At 34.6% G+C, this 18,388-nt stretch overlaps 2 protein-coding genes across 4 annotated transcripts in view; one reads left to right on the plus strand and one right to left on the minus strand.

Annotated features, from left to right (window-relative positions):
* Positions 1-4,308, plus strand: part of LOC145694743 (uncharacterized) — a 126,928-nt gene extending 122,620 nt beyond the window's left edge. The window contains exon 4 of the mRNA XM_081771350.1: positions 2,914-4,308. Coding sequence (XP_081627476.1) covers positions 2,914-2,976 — 63 coding nt within the window. The 3' untranslated portion in view covers positions 2,977-4,308. The remainder of the gene's footprint in view (positions 1-2,913) is intronic.
* LOC145694744 (uncharacterized) overlaps positions 1-18,388 on the minus strand; it is a 184,683-nt gene that overhangs the window by 25,189 nt on the left and 141,106 nt on the right. For 2 of the 3 annotated variants that reach the window (XM_081771352.1, XM_081771351.1), the window contains exon 2: positions 14,801-17,296. The exons of the other annotated variant lie outside the window; for it this stretch is intronic. In XM_081771352.1, coding sequence (XP_081627478.1) covers positions 17,074-17,296 — 223 coding nt within the window. In that variant the 3' untranslated portion in view covers positions 14,801-17,073. Of the gene's footprint in view, positions 1-14,800; positions 17,297-18,388 lie in introns of those variants that run through there. 3 annotated transcript variants of the gene reach the window in all.

Raw genomic sequence — 18,388 nt, forward strand, 5'->3', positions numbered from 1 at the left:
CCTTTTCTCGTATTCATCTAGTTCATTTCGACTATTTCCCAGTATCTATACAGTTCGCCGTAACTCAGTCGGTAACATGTCTGACTACGATTCAGGCTGTTCAGGCGGTTATAGTTCAAACCTCAGTCAGGACATTGGTTCATTTTCGCTCTCGTGTCTGGCGACACTGAAGTGAATTCAGCCTCCTATTAAATTGCATAACAATTTTTCCTGGACCAGGACGGTTTTTATGTTCTTTCATTTATTCAGCAAGTAGATAGATGACGAGCACTGGTACCCGTTGCATGACTTGCATTCTCTTGATGTCGTTCATTTGTCAAAGGAACGAGGATGATATGCCATTGTCGCCCATCACAGGAATGCTGGGATGGTACATCTCAAATGGCTGGCTTTACATTTTTAATCCCTTTCCAATGACATAAGCAGTATTGCTCACGAGACCAGAATATTCTCGTGTCTCATATGGTTTCAAAACTCATACTTTTCTGAGACACGAGACTAGATAATCATTCAACGATATGAAAAAAGGCAACAAATTTACAAGACGAGACGAGACCTGCGCATGAATAATGATGTTCACTAGCTGAAAAACTAGTTATTTATTTGTTTGTTCAAGGAAGTGACACAAGGAGGGATTGGGCCTTCACTCCAAAACCACGTCGGCCCTGTAGGTGAGTGTAGGACTGCAGAAGGATGTGGCCCTGGTCTGAGAGAAGGGACCATCACAGCAGACTGAGGAAGTCCGGAAAAATCTCAGTCTGGATGGCCCGTTGGTGCAGGTTGCGTGCCCACGTTCGACCTACCCAAATGCCGTGTGGCAGGCAGGCACGCTATCCCTACACCACCAGCTGAGTACAAGTCTGTCTCGTTTTACCTTCTCTGGAAACATGTCGATATAGGCGCTTCTGTTTCTGGACGAGACAACAATTGAATAATGGGACAGGATCTAAGTGCCGCATTAAATAGAATTGTTTCGTTCAAAGTTGTCTTAGTACCAACTAGGATACGTTTGTAAAGAGTTTATAGCTTAAAAGTTATTGCTTCTGTTTTAAAGCACTCACATGGTTGCAGTACCTGTTTAATTGTATTACGATAACTCATATTTATGGACTTTTCTCTGATTTTTGAATTTTGGCACTTAGGTCTTTTCTAATTTTATTAAATTACCTGCTTGTCTCATCTCGTTAACATCACTAAGCAATTAATACAAGTTTGCCGTGAACAAATTCAATTCAGTTTCTTCTTTCTCCCTGCTCCCTTCTGATGGTGACGCCACTGCCTTGAATTGACATCGTGTGTGATCCTTCTTCATATCCTTCATTGTAGCCGTTCCTTCTACTTTCCTTGGTCCAAGATATTTCAAACTACACATTCTTTCCTTCATTGTTGTCCAACAAAGATGTGGCAAGTTGCATTTTTCTTTACTATTGGGCGATATACTAGTGTAGAGCCCAAACGGTTGGTTCAATTCCGAAAATTCCAACATTTTAGATTGAAAACACACACTTTCCAACAATATTGCTTTCTTATCATTTTTCATATCTTCAATAGTTACCGAGATGGCCTATGTAAACGGACTTATGGGATACACTGTACATAAAGAAAAAGAGTGGTTAATTATTTTGTATGAAAATTAAGTGAAACATTTTCATCTTTCTGAACATGATATATTAAGAAATTGATTGTTTTTGATTGTATTTAAAAATCAGCTTGAACATTGTAAATTTAAATAAAATGAAAATGAAATCTTTAAGTTTTACGTCCCATGTATATGCCGGCTAGGTTAAAGGAGACGGTAATGATGAGAAATAGGTGAAATAGCGGAATGAAGAAAGTGGGAGGAAACGGGAGAACCCCGAATTAACCCACGCACATGATGTCCACCACAAAGCTCACTTGGTAGGGTTGCCAACTCGCCGTTTTTCACCGGCCTGACCGGAAATATTGCTGTTATTTTGATGAAAGCCGGTGACCGGTACAAACGTCTTACCAGCTCCTTTATGACCGTTTTTTTTTTTTTCAAATTAGTATCTAGTTCAAAGCAGTTTCATCTAGGTCGAAGTATAGATTTAAAAAGTAACTTTTATTCTGTAAATCCAAAACTGTCACCTTTCACCATCTATCAACGATTAATATATTTTGTTCATCATTTTAGATAATTTTAGAGATGACAGCAACTATAACAGGGAAAATTTAAAATCTACTTGTAAGGAATTTTATATATTTATTGAGAGTGAAAAACGACTTCTTAAAGCAATTTCCTGTAGTTGAAGTACAAGTTTAAAGAATAAATTTCATTTTCCAAATCCAAAATTGTCACGTAAAGATTAATATACTTTTGTTAGTCTGTTTCGATCATTTTAAAGAAGTGGCAGTTACTGGTAAATACAATAAAATGATCAATGCCGATTTCAGTTTCTCACAATGTATCTATTAAGCTTATTAGTGAATTTACTAAGAATACGCAGAATACAAGTGCTAATGCACTTTTGTTCACGATAGTACATTTCCTTCCCATGGATGTGTGCGAACAGAGATAATTCATACGTAGACCTATATCATAGGGAATTTTCAGGGGTGCCGGTTTTTTATTTTTCAGAGTTGGCAACCCTAGCACTTGGCGCGACCTGAGATCGAACCAAAGACCCCATGCACCAGAGCTGAGTGCTCTACCACTGACCCACCACGGCTCCCTTTGTACATTTGAATAGTTTAACCTTTGACAACGACTTTAACACGCTTAGTTGATAAATTATCGTATATTTCGTTATATATTAGAATGCATTTTCTAATCTATTGTAAATGATAATGATTTGGTGATATTTTTCAAAATGTATTTTTGGCTACGAGCAGTTCGCAGCACTGAAAATGAAGTTATTAGTAGTAGCATTAATATTTGTTTATTTATTATAGGTGATGCAGTGGAAATACCACTTCCAGTTCTGTGGAGAAGTCACACAACCTTTTAATAAGTAGAGAACAAGATGCTTAACCAGAAAGTAGCACAACAAATTCGTCTGAAGACGTATGTAAATGTGTGTATGTCTAGTTAACTAACTTCTATCTAGTCACATTGGGGCCGTACTTTAAAGCCATTTTTTTTAAAACAATGATTCCTTTGCTTAATAAGGGGAAGTAGATCCGTTTTTCTTTTTATGGTGATTTTAAAGGAGCGCTAGTAAAAACAATAGATGGCAGCACGTATTTCTTATATTTCCAATGTATTTTGTATGGAGTGACAATATTCAAAATAATTTAATGAAATTCAAACTATTCCAGAGACAAATTGAATCAATAACACAGCCACACACACCCACAGACACACACACAAATAAACGTTTTGTGTACCGGAGCCCAGGGCATGGATTCAATGTATTTTGTTACACGGAATCCAAATTTCGAAACCCTAGGACGATTGACCGTGTCCATTTTGTTTTATGGGCGAAAAACGAGTGTCCTCCCTGCCCAAAATCGCTCAAATTTTTCACCCATAAAAAAAAAAATGATACGCTCAATCGGCCTAAGGTTACGAAAGTTTTATTTTGGGTAACAAAATACATCGAATCCATACCCTGAGCTGTACAGAACTTTTTTTGTATTCCTGTGTTAGGTGTATCCTCCCTTTCCAAAATATCTCAACTTTCTTGACCATAACGAAAAAAAAAAATGACACGATCGAATTTTGAAATTTGTATCATGTATAACAAAATACATCGAATACATACCCCGGAGTCCGGCGCAAATAACTTTTATTTGTGTGTATGTGTGTGTGTGTGTGGGGGGGGGCGTGTAATCAGAGAATAGTCCGTACTTTTTTATTTTGCTTCTTTCATTGTTAAAAGTACTTAATGTTACTCTTCAGAAACATGTTCCCAATATCGAATCCCTCTCAACAATAAAAGAAACAGAATATCAAAAACTACTCGAATTATTCTCTGATTATTTTGTCTTTGGACAAAGTGTGAATTTCCATCTCTTGAATTTGATTGCATTATTTCAAAAACTATCGCTCCATACAAAATACATGAGAAATACAGAGGGCATGTGCTGCCATCTGTTGGTGACACTTGAGGCTTTACACTTACCTTAATGGAAAATATATGAACGTTTTTCTTTTTTCTTTTTTTTTTCAAAAGCAACCATAGATAAGCTTACCAAAAAAAACTTTAAAAAGGATAAAGAATTTAGGACAATATCTCAATAAAATTCGTTATCATAATAATAATTGTCTGAATAATTCTTAGGATAACGAGTATTTTTTTAAACAATTATCCGGATAACGAATAATTGATTGATCATTTTATTCAAATAAGGAATCATTAATCTAATATCGAAAACGATTATTCGAATTACTGTAGAAAAAGTCGAATAATTTCAACAATACTGAAGGAATTCATATCTTTATTCAATGTATGGAGTTGCTAAAAGACAGGTAGTGTTTGATATACTTGACTGTATTTTGTATTACAAAAGTTTTTTTTTTTTTTTTTAATGTATACATTTAAAATTGCAAACTGAAATAAAAGTCAATGTGATTGAAGGAACCAAAGGTATATTTGCCAGTTCGCTCTTAAGGCTTGACAGTAGCCTATTGATTACATTCAAATGTTAAATGTGGCCCTAAAGAAGATAAGTTGAATCAAGAGCAGACAGAGAATTGTCGTGTTTCTTTCCGCTTATTATTATTAATGAGTCTAATACTTTTTTTTTTTTTTTACGAAACAATGGTTTAGTCTTTAATTGTTGATTCAATTTGTCTTTGGACAAATATTCAATAACTAACTCTTGAATTCCAGTGAATTGTTGTGAATACTCTCGTTATTAGAAGGAAAATAATCTTGAGAAAACATGCTTATGTCCATTTGTAATAGGTGCTTCTCTACAGTAATGTTCAATTAATATATACTGTATAATCAGTGGCGGCTCTACAGTTTTTCTACGTGGTGTAGATGCCATTTTATAATCATATACATGTGAACTGTTTAGTCGTGCTACTCTAAACCATAACCATATAGAAACACTTAATGCGTCGGTATTCTAGACCAGTATTTAGCAGTAAGAGAGATTTAAAAGGGCCGTGCACTCTAGCCTCTGACTGTGCGGTATTTTTTTTTCTTTTTTAAAAAGGAAAAAGACGTTCAAATAACAACGTATAAAAATCAATAAGCTCTAAATGTGAAAAGTTCCCGTCTTTTATTATTTTAAAAAAATATTAAGATAAAATCTTAGTTTTGTAAGTTAAGTGTAATGGTGCGCCTCTAGTCTATAAAATAGAAGCAGTGTGTTTTTTTCTGTCTTCCCAACGTATTTTTAATGGAGTAAAACTTCATATTCGTAATATTTTAATCATATTCAAGAGGTGGATCTTAACGATCTGACAGGTACAGGTTGTTATGTTGACGTTATGTTGAATGAAAGTGTTTATTGGTTCATCTTGTAGTTATTCTACATAGGTGAGACATGGTGCATTTGAATGGTAATGGAATGGTATTTCCGACGGTATGCAGCATATGACGATGGTTTCTTTGGAAGAAAAATTATTGAAAGAAATCCTTGGCGACAGAGTTGTCATACAATCCTCTTAAATAATATTCAAAATGGAAATTTTTTAGGAACGCCACACATCCATAACGATAATTTTTGAGAAGCGCCTTCCATCGATAACATTCCTTCCAAAGACACCATTGCCATGTGCTGCATATCGTTGAAATGGGAGATTCCATCACCGTTCAAATGAGCTATGTCTCAACTCTGTAGAATAACTACAGAGTGACCTATAAATATGTTCATTCAACATAAAATCAAAAATGGTTAGCAACTTCTATCTCTCAAACCGTTGAGTATAGAACATACGGTAAGTTTAATAAGAACATTTTTGCTTAGAATAATGTGACGCAGTTTTCTTCCAGGACATTTTATATATTCTGTTCATGAAAAGAGTTTGAAATTGGGAAGATGTAGCTGAGATGTAAAAACCAAGTGGTCTCAACAAAAAGATGAATGAAAATAACTGAAAAGTTTACGTAACTCTTCATTTACTTATTCAATTTGTCTTTGACTAAAGTTTCCACGTCCACCTCTTGAATTTCATTGCATTTAATATATAATATTTTTACTCTGTTAAAAATACATAGGAAAGACAAGAAAAAACGTTCTAGCATCTATTGGTAACTGAACTACCTTTATATTAACCTTTTCAACAAGCAAGACATTTTGTTCTTTTCAAGAAGCAAGGCATTTTGTTAGTATAAAATCTGAAAGACTCTTTTAGCATATTTGTAAAGTATGGAAACTTTATTTTTTTCCTTTATTGAACGTTGATGTATTGTTTATCGTTTAATATGTATGTTAGTGATTTATATATATATATATATATATATATATATATATATATATATATATATATATATATATATATATATATATATATATATATATATATATATATATATATATATATATATATTGACCCGTATTTGCAACATAATAGTTTATTTGTAAACAGTTAATTTCACTTGTTAATTGCAGTTAAAAATATTTACTGTTCCAAAAATTTTATATCAAAACTTTTTCAGCTAAATAAAATAGTTTCAAAAATCGAGCAACTTTTAATAAATACTACTGTCAGCGTACATCGAGGGACAGTGACCAAAAATAGAACATTTCCTACACCAAGTGATAAATCTCATTAAACTGAACCAGTTAATATGTATGAGTGTCTATGAACCTGAAGACTTTTCACTGTTGCCATTCATAGAAATTACAGTGTTGCCAGAATAACATTTCCCCCAAAATCTAAGTTAAGGCAGCGACTAGAGAAACGAACTCAACTGCATTTGATTACGTATCATGTTGTCTTGCAATCCTGTGAAATACTTTTTAAATAATAGCTGTATTTACTCTGTAATGAACAAAATAATTTTAGCATATGGTTATTAAAATTAAATAATAATGTTATTTAAAAAGTAGGTCACGGGATACCAAAACAACATGATACTTAATCAAATGCAGTTGAGTTTGTTCCTCTAGTCGCTGTCTTAACTTAGATTTTGACGGAAATGTTACTGTGGATACACTATAATTTCTATGGATGGCAACACTGAACATTCTTCAGGTTCATATTTTCTGTTGTAGAGTAACATTATCTATGATTGTTGTGGTAAGTTGCATTTGATTATCTCGTTGTGGTAAGTTGCATTTCATTATCTCCTTTGACTTATGAATAAACAAGCAAAAGAAAAATGGTAAATTTCGTATTATTTTTAGTGTGTCAGACTCTTAAGGAAATCCTCACATTCGACACTTTCTGAATAAAGAAAGGGAAATTCGGAATTATAGAAATGACCTCTTTTTTCCTTTTAGGAGCAAAATTTTCGAAAATACTGAAATACAAATTCCGTTATTTTGACTTAAAAGCTTATACATACTGGTTTTTGCATCTCCAACTTAAATAAATCCCTACGTTCGATACTTTGTGAATAAATATATGCGTTGCCCCTATTAATTCTTAATCCAGTTGACATACCAATTCTTGCCTACACTTGGGCTTAAATGTTATCCGGATTGTCACTCAACAGCTAAGCAACTTCGAAAATTACATATTCGATACTAATCCGGGTCATTTGAGACATTTTATTTTTCATCCCCTCTAACCCTCCATGCCAATGGAGACTGAACTTTGACTTTAGCGCTATCTGGGTTGGAAATATTCATCACAGCGACACCGAAAACTATGAGTTCGTCACTAATATCGGTCATTTTCGATTATTTTTACATTTCACTCTACTCCACTAGGGAAGCTAATCGGGGATAAATACGGACTTAAGCGGCATAGGATTGACACTATTCGTGCCAGGGATCCCAAAAACTATGAATTCGACACTAATACATGCCATTTTTTTAAAAAATTTCACACATTCCCTACTTTTCACTCCCTTTTAGGTGTGTTAGAATCTTATTTCCACTGGGGCTGAACTTGAAACTGTCACCAATCAATTTAGGAACTCCGAAAATTGTGGATTCAACACTATATCGGTCGTTTTCGATTGTTTTCACATGTCACCATTTCCCCCTTCAGAGTTGCTAATGGGGCTGAACTTGGTCTTAAATGGGATTGGGAGTCATTATTGATCTCAGTGATCCCGAAAACTATGAATTCGACACTGATATCGGCTTTTTTCGATTATTTTTGTCACCCCCTCTCATTTTCCCCTAGATATGCTAGGAAGTCTTACTCGTAATTGTCTTCTGCCTGTATAGATCCGGGTTCGATTCCCGATCGGAGCTCATTTGGATTCTACGTTAAGCTGAAGGTCCACGTTTTATATACAGGGGTAGCTTCGCTGCTGACATGGACGCTGAAGTCTGATCCATCTAACAGCGCCCTTTATATTGTGTAGGGAATATACTGGGATGTCTGTACTGTACATAGTTACAAATCACAGTTGCAGATAATTAAATTATTACATACAATATGTTCAAACATTTGAACTCTATTATGTGGAAACATTCTAACGCGATTTTTTTTTTTTGTTATTGTTTCTCCGTTTCCCGCTACCCCGCATTTCGACTGTAATGATTTCGCACTCTAGTGCAATGTTTCTCAAAGTGTGGGTCGCGGGCTATTTCTTTTATAGGTCGCGAGAAGTTTTTCCTTTTAATTGTGAAAATTTTATTTTGATGCAGAAACTTACGTTATAAGTACCATTCAGGAAGTGAAAATTTTGTTAATGAGGTGAAGAGTAAGTGGTTATTCAGAGCCCTGCCCTGTTGTGCAGTCAGTAGAGATGCTGGGTTAGGATGGAAAGAGAGTGGATGAGTCAAAATCTGTCACGGAGTAGGGCATTGCGTTGAGAATAGTGTGAGCTCTCTGTTACCTTTAGGGCGATTCTCTGGCAAGTGGTCCATTGTCAGTAAATTTTCAAAATTAATTTAAAACTATGATGTTTATGTTTTTCTATTAAGAAATAGTGTAACTATATACTGAGACATTTAAAATCTTTTCGTAAAATATATTTTCAAGATTTTGACCACATAAACTTTATCTGTTCTACATCATGCTCAGTGCTGTTCACATATCCCAATTTTCAAATAATTTTCAAACTAAATTCTAAATCTGTAATTTTATGAACAATAGAAAAAAATATGAAGTGGACCTTTGGCCAAAATTTGACAATTTTATTTTAATTAATGTTTGGTTCTGGTAGGCAAAAATCGTAGTTTTAGCATGCCATGTTTTGCTGTCCCGTGCGTAACGGAAACATGTACTTTTCGTGTTTCCTTTGTAATTGTAGAAGTATTGAAACTTTTGCCCCAAAGCAGAATTATTATTATTATTAGCCTGTAAGTGGTACTTATTAATGTTTTTTATTATCCTCCTTATTTATTTCATGAGGCATAGAAATGTTGTCCCGTGCGTAATGTTACGCACGGGACATTTGCAGATTTATGGCAGAAAGTGAATAAAATCAAGTTATTAAGATTTCAACGCGTGTTTATTGTTATTGAGGTTAAACAATGAAGAATAAACTTTTATATTAACTCAAAAAAAAACTTAATTTGGTGACAGAAACTAAACCAAGCATAACTAAACTATCAAAACTGCCTACGTTAAGTTACATAAAGTCATTTACCATGAGGCTTAGAAACAAGTTATTATGATAAATCACACTTTTTCTTGTTATTAGAAAGGTAGGTATCTACGTTGGTTTTACCGTCTTTTAGGGGACAAATAGATTAACCTCAAAACTCTTTAGTTCCTTTCAAAAACGTCTATTGATTCTGGAAATTTATAGTACATTCTTTCACCCTTTATCAGCAAATTAAATTCTGGAAGTATAATTAAAACTTGATCAAATAAGACATAATATCTGTTCTTTTCATCAAAACAAAACTTTGTACAACTGTTGTCCATGCATTTCAGATTTGTTACTCTAATGTCCCCATCTTCTTCTACATCACTTTCAAACACACATACATACCGATATTTAATCCTATTTCTGGAAGAACCACAATCAAATATCACTAGGAGAAATACACCTGCTCTAATATTGCCCATTCTGAGCTCGAAGTTGGAAGGTTGGAATATCATTATGAACATCGTCTTCAAAGTTGTATTCTGAATGTCGCTCACATCACTTGATGAATATATCATTCTGTACACTGGCACTCTTTTCGTTTTCTTTGAACCAATCTAACTTGAATTAACTTGTTCTTCTTCACATTTTAGAGTGCTTTCCTCTTCTAAATGGTCAACAACGAAACAATGCGGAATGAGTTTCGCAAAAGGGACGTGAGAGGAAAAGAGTTAATCTTTTAACTTGCCTATAATGCTGCATTCTCACTTTATTTTTCAGTCTCACCTTGTTCCTATGTTTAAGTCTATATTTTCTAGCCCTTTCAGCACCACTCATTGCTTTTGTTGATCGATTCAGTTCATCACTGATAATATTACTTGTAAAAGAGTTACTTGCTTGTGAATCCATATTACTTACCTTAAAAACTCACACTAAAGCAAATCTTCACTGTTAAGTACCAATCAATCATACCAAATAACCAAAAACCAACTGTTTCCCTTCAATACCCTTTCCCGCATTTCACATGACAATGGCAGCATTCAAACGACTCAACGTTTGGTAGGTAGCACAGAGGATGGAGCAGCTCAACATTTGTACAATATTATGTAGTTTGAACGCCACCAATCAGCTCAGACAAATACTCCAAAGATATGGTAATAACACTAAGCAAGTTGCCTAGCAAAGTTCGACTTTGATACTTTGGAATGTAATTTAATTCATTTAAATTAAATTATGTATGTAAATTTTTTATGCTTGTTAATGTCCAAATGTTTATCTTAAAATATTAGTCTCTTTAGTAAGAATATTGCATAATAACAGTCTTAGAACAACCAAACAATTGCATGGTTACTTTTCTGTCCCGTGCGTAACGGTGAGTCGAAAAAGAAAACATAATGTAAAGATAATTAGATTCTATTTTCCAATTTAAAAATATAATGCACAATAAGGAGAATGAATGTAGGACATAAGTGATAGCATATAAAATGAAAAAGCTGCCATAAATCGCAGAGAATGTCCAATGAAATTGAGGTTGTCAAATGAGCTTTTTGTCTGAGTCCCGTGCGTAACGCTTAATTTTGGCTTATAACTCAAATTTGCAATTGTTTTGAGTGTTTCTTTTTATTTAACTATACACTAATACTTTCCCCCTAATTTTGACGTATTTTTTATTTTATTTGAAAATACATTTTTTAAAAAAAAGCAGTTTTTGTGTACAAATGTCCCGTGCGTAACGCTGAGAATCGCCCTTTATATAGAAAAATTAGAATTATGATTTACAAAATTGAAATACCACCATTACGTAGAATGACAATGTGTATTTGAATAAAAGTAGGTGGGCCACAAAGTACTTTTTCAATATTTAATGTGGGTCGTGTAACAACAAGTTTGAGAACCACTGCTCTTGTGCCTCCGCGTAGTATAGTCACTAATGCTCTTGTCTTTGGTGCGAGCGGTCCCGAGTTCGATTCCCGATACGGACATTCAGTCGAAAAACTGTAACAGTTTTTACAGGTCAGTCATCCTGAGTGAGGTTTTCCTAATTTATATCAGGAAATGCTGGGATGGTACAGTACAAGTCCAAGGCCACTTTCTTCCTAATTCCCCCTTCCCTGGATAATGTGCTCGGCGAGGGACGTCATCCCTCATACGTGACGGACTTGAGGCCATAGATCTTTGTAATACCTAGAGGTATGTATAGATAAATAAATTTCGCACCCTAGAGGAAAAGGGAGTCTCTTTTAATAGACCAAGAAGAAAGTAAGAGGATTATATATAAAACAGATTTAAATAACAATGGGTAATAACAATTTAAATAGGTTGGCTGTTCGTGAGATTATTTTGTTTCTGCGACGAATGCCATAAACTTGGGTGAGTTTGTAATGGTTGATCGTGATAACCCTACATCAAGTACATGCATGCAAGGACATGATATCATCATCCTTTTTTGTCTTAATCAAGCTTTCAAAACTACAACGCATAATTCTTGCGTCTTAAGCACCCCTTTGCACTGATTGTGAGCGCCAGACGTGACACAACTGGCGTCAAGTCTAGACACAACGACACAACACTATTAATTTGATATTTGTATTGCTGAGTTCCATTTACATGTAATATATTCATACAAGCAGGCCTGGAGCCAGGAGCGGGCAACCCTGCCCCCTTTAAAAACAGAACATGTTTGTGTTTTAAAATGACTGAAAATTAAATACGTATAGATTTTTAGTCTCTCTCTCTGTCTCTTTTTGTACCTAATTACATTGAATTTAGCACATGCTACTCATTTCTGCATTAAAAAAAAAATGTATATTAACATTGAGCCTTCGTAATCTTGGATTTGTGTATCATGATATTTGTCGGTATAGGCTTTTATATTCTTTGTAAAAGTAGCTACAGTTTTGTTACAGATTCTGTAAAGAATCATAAAAAGTTTTGTGTAGTGTTTTCTTCATACCTTTGATTTGCCCTCTGAGGATACATTTCTGTCTCTGTAAGGAATTGGGCTGACTGCGAGCCCCTTAGGTTGAAAGTTGATTTCTTCATCGGCAGTAATAATCAGAGACACGATTTTGTGGTAAATAAAAATTTGTAATTTCGTTATAAAAATATGCGTAAAGCGGGATAAAATCTGTGAATAAAAATTCAACAATGTAAGAACACTATTTTCCTTGGCAATTACAATTAGTTACCTTTATTTCACCTTAATTTTCACTCATTAATTATCATGACCCTGAACTCATTCTGACTATATTAAAACAATATTTGAGTTTTTAAAAAATAACACCAAAAATAACACTCCTCATTGAATAAAAGTATCATTTAAAGAATAAAAAAACACGCACACGGAGAACATTAATATATAATAATAACTTTCGGGTTCACAGTTTATTATGCAAATAACACGTAAGCATTGTTTCAGTATTTTCTGGTGTTAAATTTGTTCTTTTGTCGGTACCACAAAAAGAAGTTCCTCGCGTCGCTTCCAGTCTAGTCTAATATTAGAAAATTTACACATAACTAGCTTTTGATTTACTTAAAAAAAAAAAAAATAGTAACCAAGATCTTTCAATTATTGTGTTCTATCAAAACTTGTGATCACACACTGAAGACTAAGAAAAAGTTCTTGAATACACACCCACACACATACACTTATATAAAGTGCAAAACGAAAACCTGCGACTTCTCAAACCTTCACCAACTTTTCTACACGTTTGTTGTTAACTTCGAAGCCAGTGCAATCACGGTCATTATTGCCAGGGTCCGCCATTTCCAATGCTTATGCGGCTGAGAAAGCACACGTATTCTTCTATCAGCTATGATATTGCTTTCAACGCTGTGTATTGAGTCTTTACCAGTGGATGAAAAAAATTTGTCACCAAATGCAGCAAATAAATCGAACTTCTGATATCACTACGAGGGAAAAGACAGATGAAAACAGATCGAGGCTGAGGTTGTAATTTCTTTTTTCAAAGTGGTTGATACTACGGCAAGGCAAGATGCTACCTACCAAAAAGTCACCGATCACTCCACAACTTTCGGAATGAAGCAAATCATGATGTATCTACTATCGGGTAGGGCCCCCTTTGGCTTGGATCACAGCATGTAATCTCCGAGGAATGCTTTCCAGTTGCTGATAGGTATCAGGTGAGATGGCAGCCCACTCATCCTGCAAGGCGGTACCAAGTGCGGCAGGTGATTTTTTACGTTTTGGTCTGGACCTTAAACGCCGCTCCAATTCATCCCACAGATGCTCCTCAGGCTTCAAATAAGGCTATTGAGCAGGCCACTGGAGTCGTTGCACATTGTTCTGCGCCTGTATATATATATATATATATATATATATATATATATATATATATATATATATATATATATATATATATATATATATATATATATATATATATATATATATATAGGCGCGGATCCAAGGGGGGCTATAGGGTATTCCCCTGGACGCTCAGGTATACACTGGATAAAATGGGCTTCAATCCTGCTTTACACTGGATAAATGAAAATGAAATGAAATTTTGAGTTTTACGTCCCACGGTTATGCCGGTTAGGCTAAAGGAGACGGTGATGATGAGTAATGAATGAAATGTTGGAATGAAGAAAGTGGGAGGAAACGGGAGAACCCCGAGAAAACCCACGCACACGGTGTTTGTCCACCACAAAGTTCACTTGGCGGGAGCAGGGTTTGAACCCGAGACCCCTAGCACCAGAGCTCTACCACTGAGCCACCGCGCCTTACACTGGATAAAGCGGCAAACTATGGTTTAGCCCCTCCCTTGATCATGTCCTGGATCCGCCACTATATATATATATATATATATATATGAAAATGACGTTTTTCTTTTGTTTTTTTCTGTTTGTTTGAAATGGCTGTCGGATTAAAAAAGATACTAACCAATAGGGTGTGATTTCACTGTATATATATGGGTGTGTGGGTGTGTTTATATATATTTTATTTTATTAGACCGTAAAAAGATGTCAAGATTAAAAATATAACATGTCATAGAAATTCGAACCTTACTAATAACTCTACAAACAATATTTGGAACTCGAGCATCCACTACGTCCACCTATTTGTACTCTTCTTTTCCAAATGTCTGACTCACTTTCTTTGATTCTTGAAATTTTTTCTTTTTTTCTTCTTTCTTTTACAATACAAGAATTGTTAAGGTTTTTTTTCGTGTTGTAATGAAAGGAGAAAGAAAACAACAAAAAATTTGAAATGCATTGTTATTATGTTATTAAAATGGAAATATGAAATATACCAAATTTCCTAGGCAAAGAAGCCGTGGAAAAACTTCGTTTAACAAAATAGTCGGTTTTCTTCCTTGCACTCTTATTTTTAATAAGAACTAACAACACAATGTAATCTTTATGAAAACAACTACAGTGTCGTATGGTTGCAAATTTATTAACAGTTTCTTAAAAACAGACAGTTATAATATACGTACTTACAGATATACTGATTATTTGTCTAACTATATTTATATATAAACATTTATATGCTTATCCTTTCAATAAAAAAAAACTCAGATCGTATACATGAATGCAGTATGACTTACGTTTTGTGTATTCATGAATAACAAAGCGTCTAGAAATTACAGTATAAAAGTGTAGTACCTAGGTAGAATCTGTATGGTAACTGCTTAGAGAATTTATTCTCTTGTATTGCAAATAAAAATCGTATTTTTAATGTTTATATTCTAATTTTCATTAACACTATAGCACGGCCAACAAGAGATGGTCTCTGACGTTTCTTACCACATGCGGTGGGACATTGCAGCCCCTACTTTGATACCAGTGTTACCAACCACGATCCCTCTGTCTTATACCATTAATTAAATTGCCACTACAGTTGCACCGAAAAAAACCTTGACACGCGAGTAGTGGCAATGTCACTGCGAGCTGTCAGAGACGTTCTCTTACTGGACGCACTATAATACATGAAAATTTTTCATAGGCACCGACTTTGATTGGGGGGGGGGGGCAGGACACTTTTGACCCCCAATATTTAAAGGTGGGATACTCGCCCCTCCAATATAATCCAGTCGAGGAAGAATTAACAAAAAGAGCAAGAATTAATAGGTGGATTATAGGCTTCGTAGTGCCTTTAATTAAATATTAGGAAAAGCCCTCTTATTCAATAGAAAACGCCATTTTCAAAACTGTGTTTAATAGAGCACTGAAGCTTCAACCAACACTCTGGCAGCATTCGATATGGCAAGTGAAGATCAATATGATGCATAAAGTTGCAGTGAAGTTTCCAAATTTTGAACTTGAATTTGTTTTATTGGCTTTAGGCAAATTTGACTTAGGTCGTGAATTTCGTAGCGGAGCGGATGAAGTAGAGTAGCGGACCGAGAACTTGGGAGGGGGGAGTAGAAGAAGAGGGTCTTTATCAAACAGTTGATAGAAAACGGCTGAATATGATGATATTCATTGTTTCCCCCCCTCCATATTTTCTTCAAGTCGGCGCCTATGTATATATTCAAAATATTTTTCATTACAGTGTACATTTTCTTTGAGTTTAATATAATTTTTTTGCAATATATTTCAGGCATTTACAGAGTTGCTCAATACTCAATGCAATCTTTCTTAATTGAACATTTGTTTTGGAAACTGTCATCATTTATAGCTGCTTTGAAATATGAGTAGAGCAGCACACAAGTTTTATTTTTCGAATTGACTTTTTAAAAACTCTTTAGATACTTGGAACTTAATGTATGTTATGGAGATGAACTTTAAACTTAACCATCTAATAATTGAGTCGGAGACCATTTTGAGAAATGGAAAAGTACATGTGTAAGATACATATTTAGATAATGCCTTCGCTTAGCTATTATTTCTACATTCTGCTCGTAAGACCTGTTTCAAATACAGTAAATGCTAAAATGTATATTATTGCAAGTATTATATAAGGTAGAAATATCACATTTTGACAATTAGATAATCAGAGCAGATAATTGCTCAGAAAATCAATCCTAGAAATTTGTTTAATCAATAATTGTGAAAAGTTTACGTTAAATATGATACTATTTACCAGTGGCGTATTTAGGATTTGGTTCCGGGGGAGATATGCACAATAGTGAACAAGCACTTACTTATTTTTTTAGAAATGGTAAGAAGAATTATTGTTTATGTGGAATTTCGGGGGGAGGGGCTCGAGCCCGATAGCAACTCCCTAAATACGCCACTGCTATTTACTGTCGTAAATATCTATAGCTTAGTAAGTTTCAACATAGTTAAACCGTTAACAAACAATACAGTATCGTGTTTATTATATTTAAAACACAGAGAACAAGGTAACACCCAAAGTATTCGGTTTAATTATTATCGAATTTCTCCCTTATAACGTTCCACATTGATGATGGAATTTGCACGGTAAATGAAAAATGAAAACATCGAGTTGAAGAGAAAGGTTCTCTCAACTCCTCAGCAAAGATTACTCTGATTAAATACAATTAACATAAAATTACTAAACAGGTACTCAGTGGCTCAAACTACTAACTTCTGTTGTAACAATTTGCGTGGTATAAATCTCTTTCACAGTAGTATGAAGTCCTTCGACGCTGTCAGTTGTTCCAGTGTAATAGTTGTTCCACTTGCGCAGAAGAGAAGGCAAGCAAAGCGACAGGCTGATAGCTATTATAGAGCAGGTGAACACCATAATCAGCAATACAGCATATTTATGATTTCTTAATGTCTTCCGGCTACAAAATGAAACAAAAAAAATAATTTAAAAATTGTATAAAAACATTACATAAACATATTGTTGCTTAACCTTATGACTAGGTGTAGGATTTATATGGTTTAAAAAGCTGGAAAATATGCGAGCAAATGTGCACTAAAAAGTTCCAAAATATGTACCATAAATACAGTAAATACGTATGTAATTCAGAAACAGTGTATTCATTTTCGAATCTTTTGTTTACAGTGTGTGCGGGATGAATTTCCACAGTAGGCCTACACTAATAGGAGCTTGATAAGATTTTCCGATGTTAAACTTCCTATTTATTAGGGTTGGGCAGATCTGGAATTTTTACTTTTCGGAATCCGGAAAGTAAAATCGGAAAAATTCCGGTTTTCGAAAAAACGGAATTTAGAAAATTCCGGAATTCTAAAAGATCCGGAATTTAGGAAATTTCGGAATCCAGAAAAATCTGGATTCCGGAAAAATTCCGGAATCGGGAAAGTGAAATGTTCTCTTAACTTCAAAAGCTACAAAACAATAGCTGCTTACATTTTTCTATACCCAACTGAAATGCTGAATTTAAAACAATTTATTCAAATATGAAATATCTGTGCATACACTGTAGAAATAGACTCAACTTGGATATACAGTGAAAGTAAAACTTCAAGGGCCTTATGCAAAGTCATTTTGACGTATGATTATCATCATACTAACGACCTGACTAATGCAGGAAACATGTTAGTCGAATTCTTTAGTAAGGCATTAATCACGCGTCAGAACGACTCTGCAAAAGGCCCCCCAGATGTTTACGAATTCTGGACAACATAGTCAATTTTCTTTTCTGGGGAGGGGAAGAATTTCCGTATAACGGCGTGAAATTAGTCCAGTGAAAACAGTGATAACAGATGTTTAATACGATCGGAGATATTCCCCGAAGACATTTCCTCAACTCCGGCGGGAGAATCCTCCTGAGTCACTTCTTGAAATAATCACTAAGGCTGATGATCGTGATTATGAATCTGAAACATGTTTTTGCGAGACAATGTACTGTACAAGTTTTAAATGTCAAAGAGTCTAATCGAAGCAGCTCAAAGTGACAAGGGTTTCTCTT

This window comes from Thermobia domestica, chromosome 9 (genome assembly GCF_964235325.1).
Source record: "Thermobia domestica chromosome 9, izTheDome1.hap1.1, whole genome shotgun sequence".
Lineage (NCBI taxonomy): Eukaryota > Metazoa > Arthropoda > Insecta > Zygentoma > Lepismatidae > Thermobia > Thermobia domestica.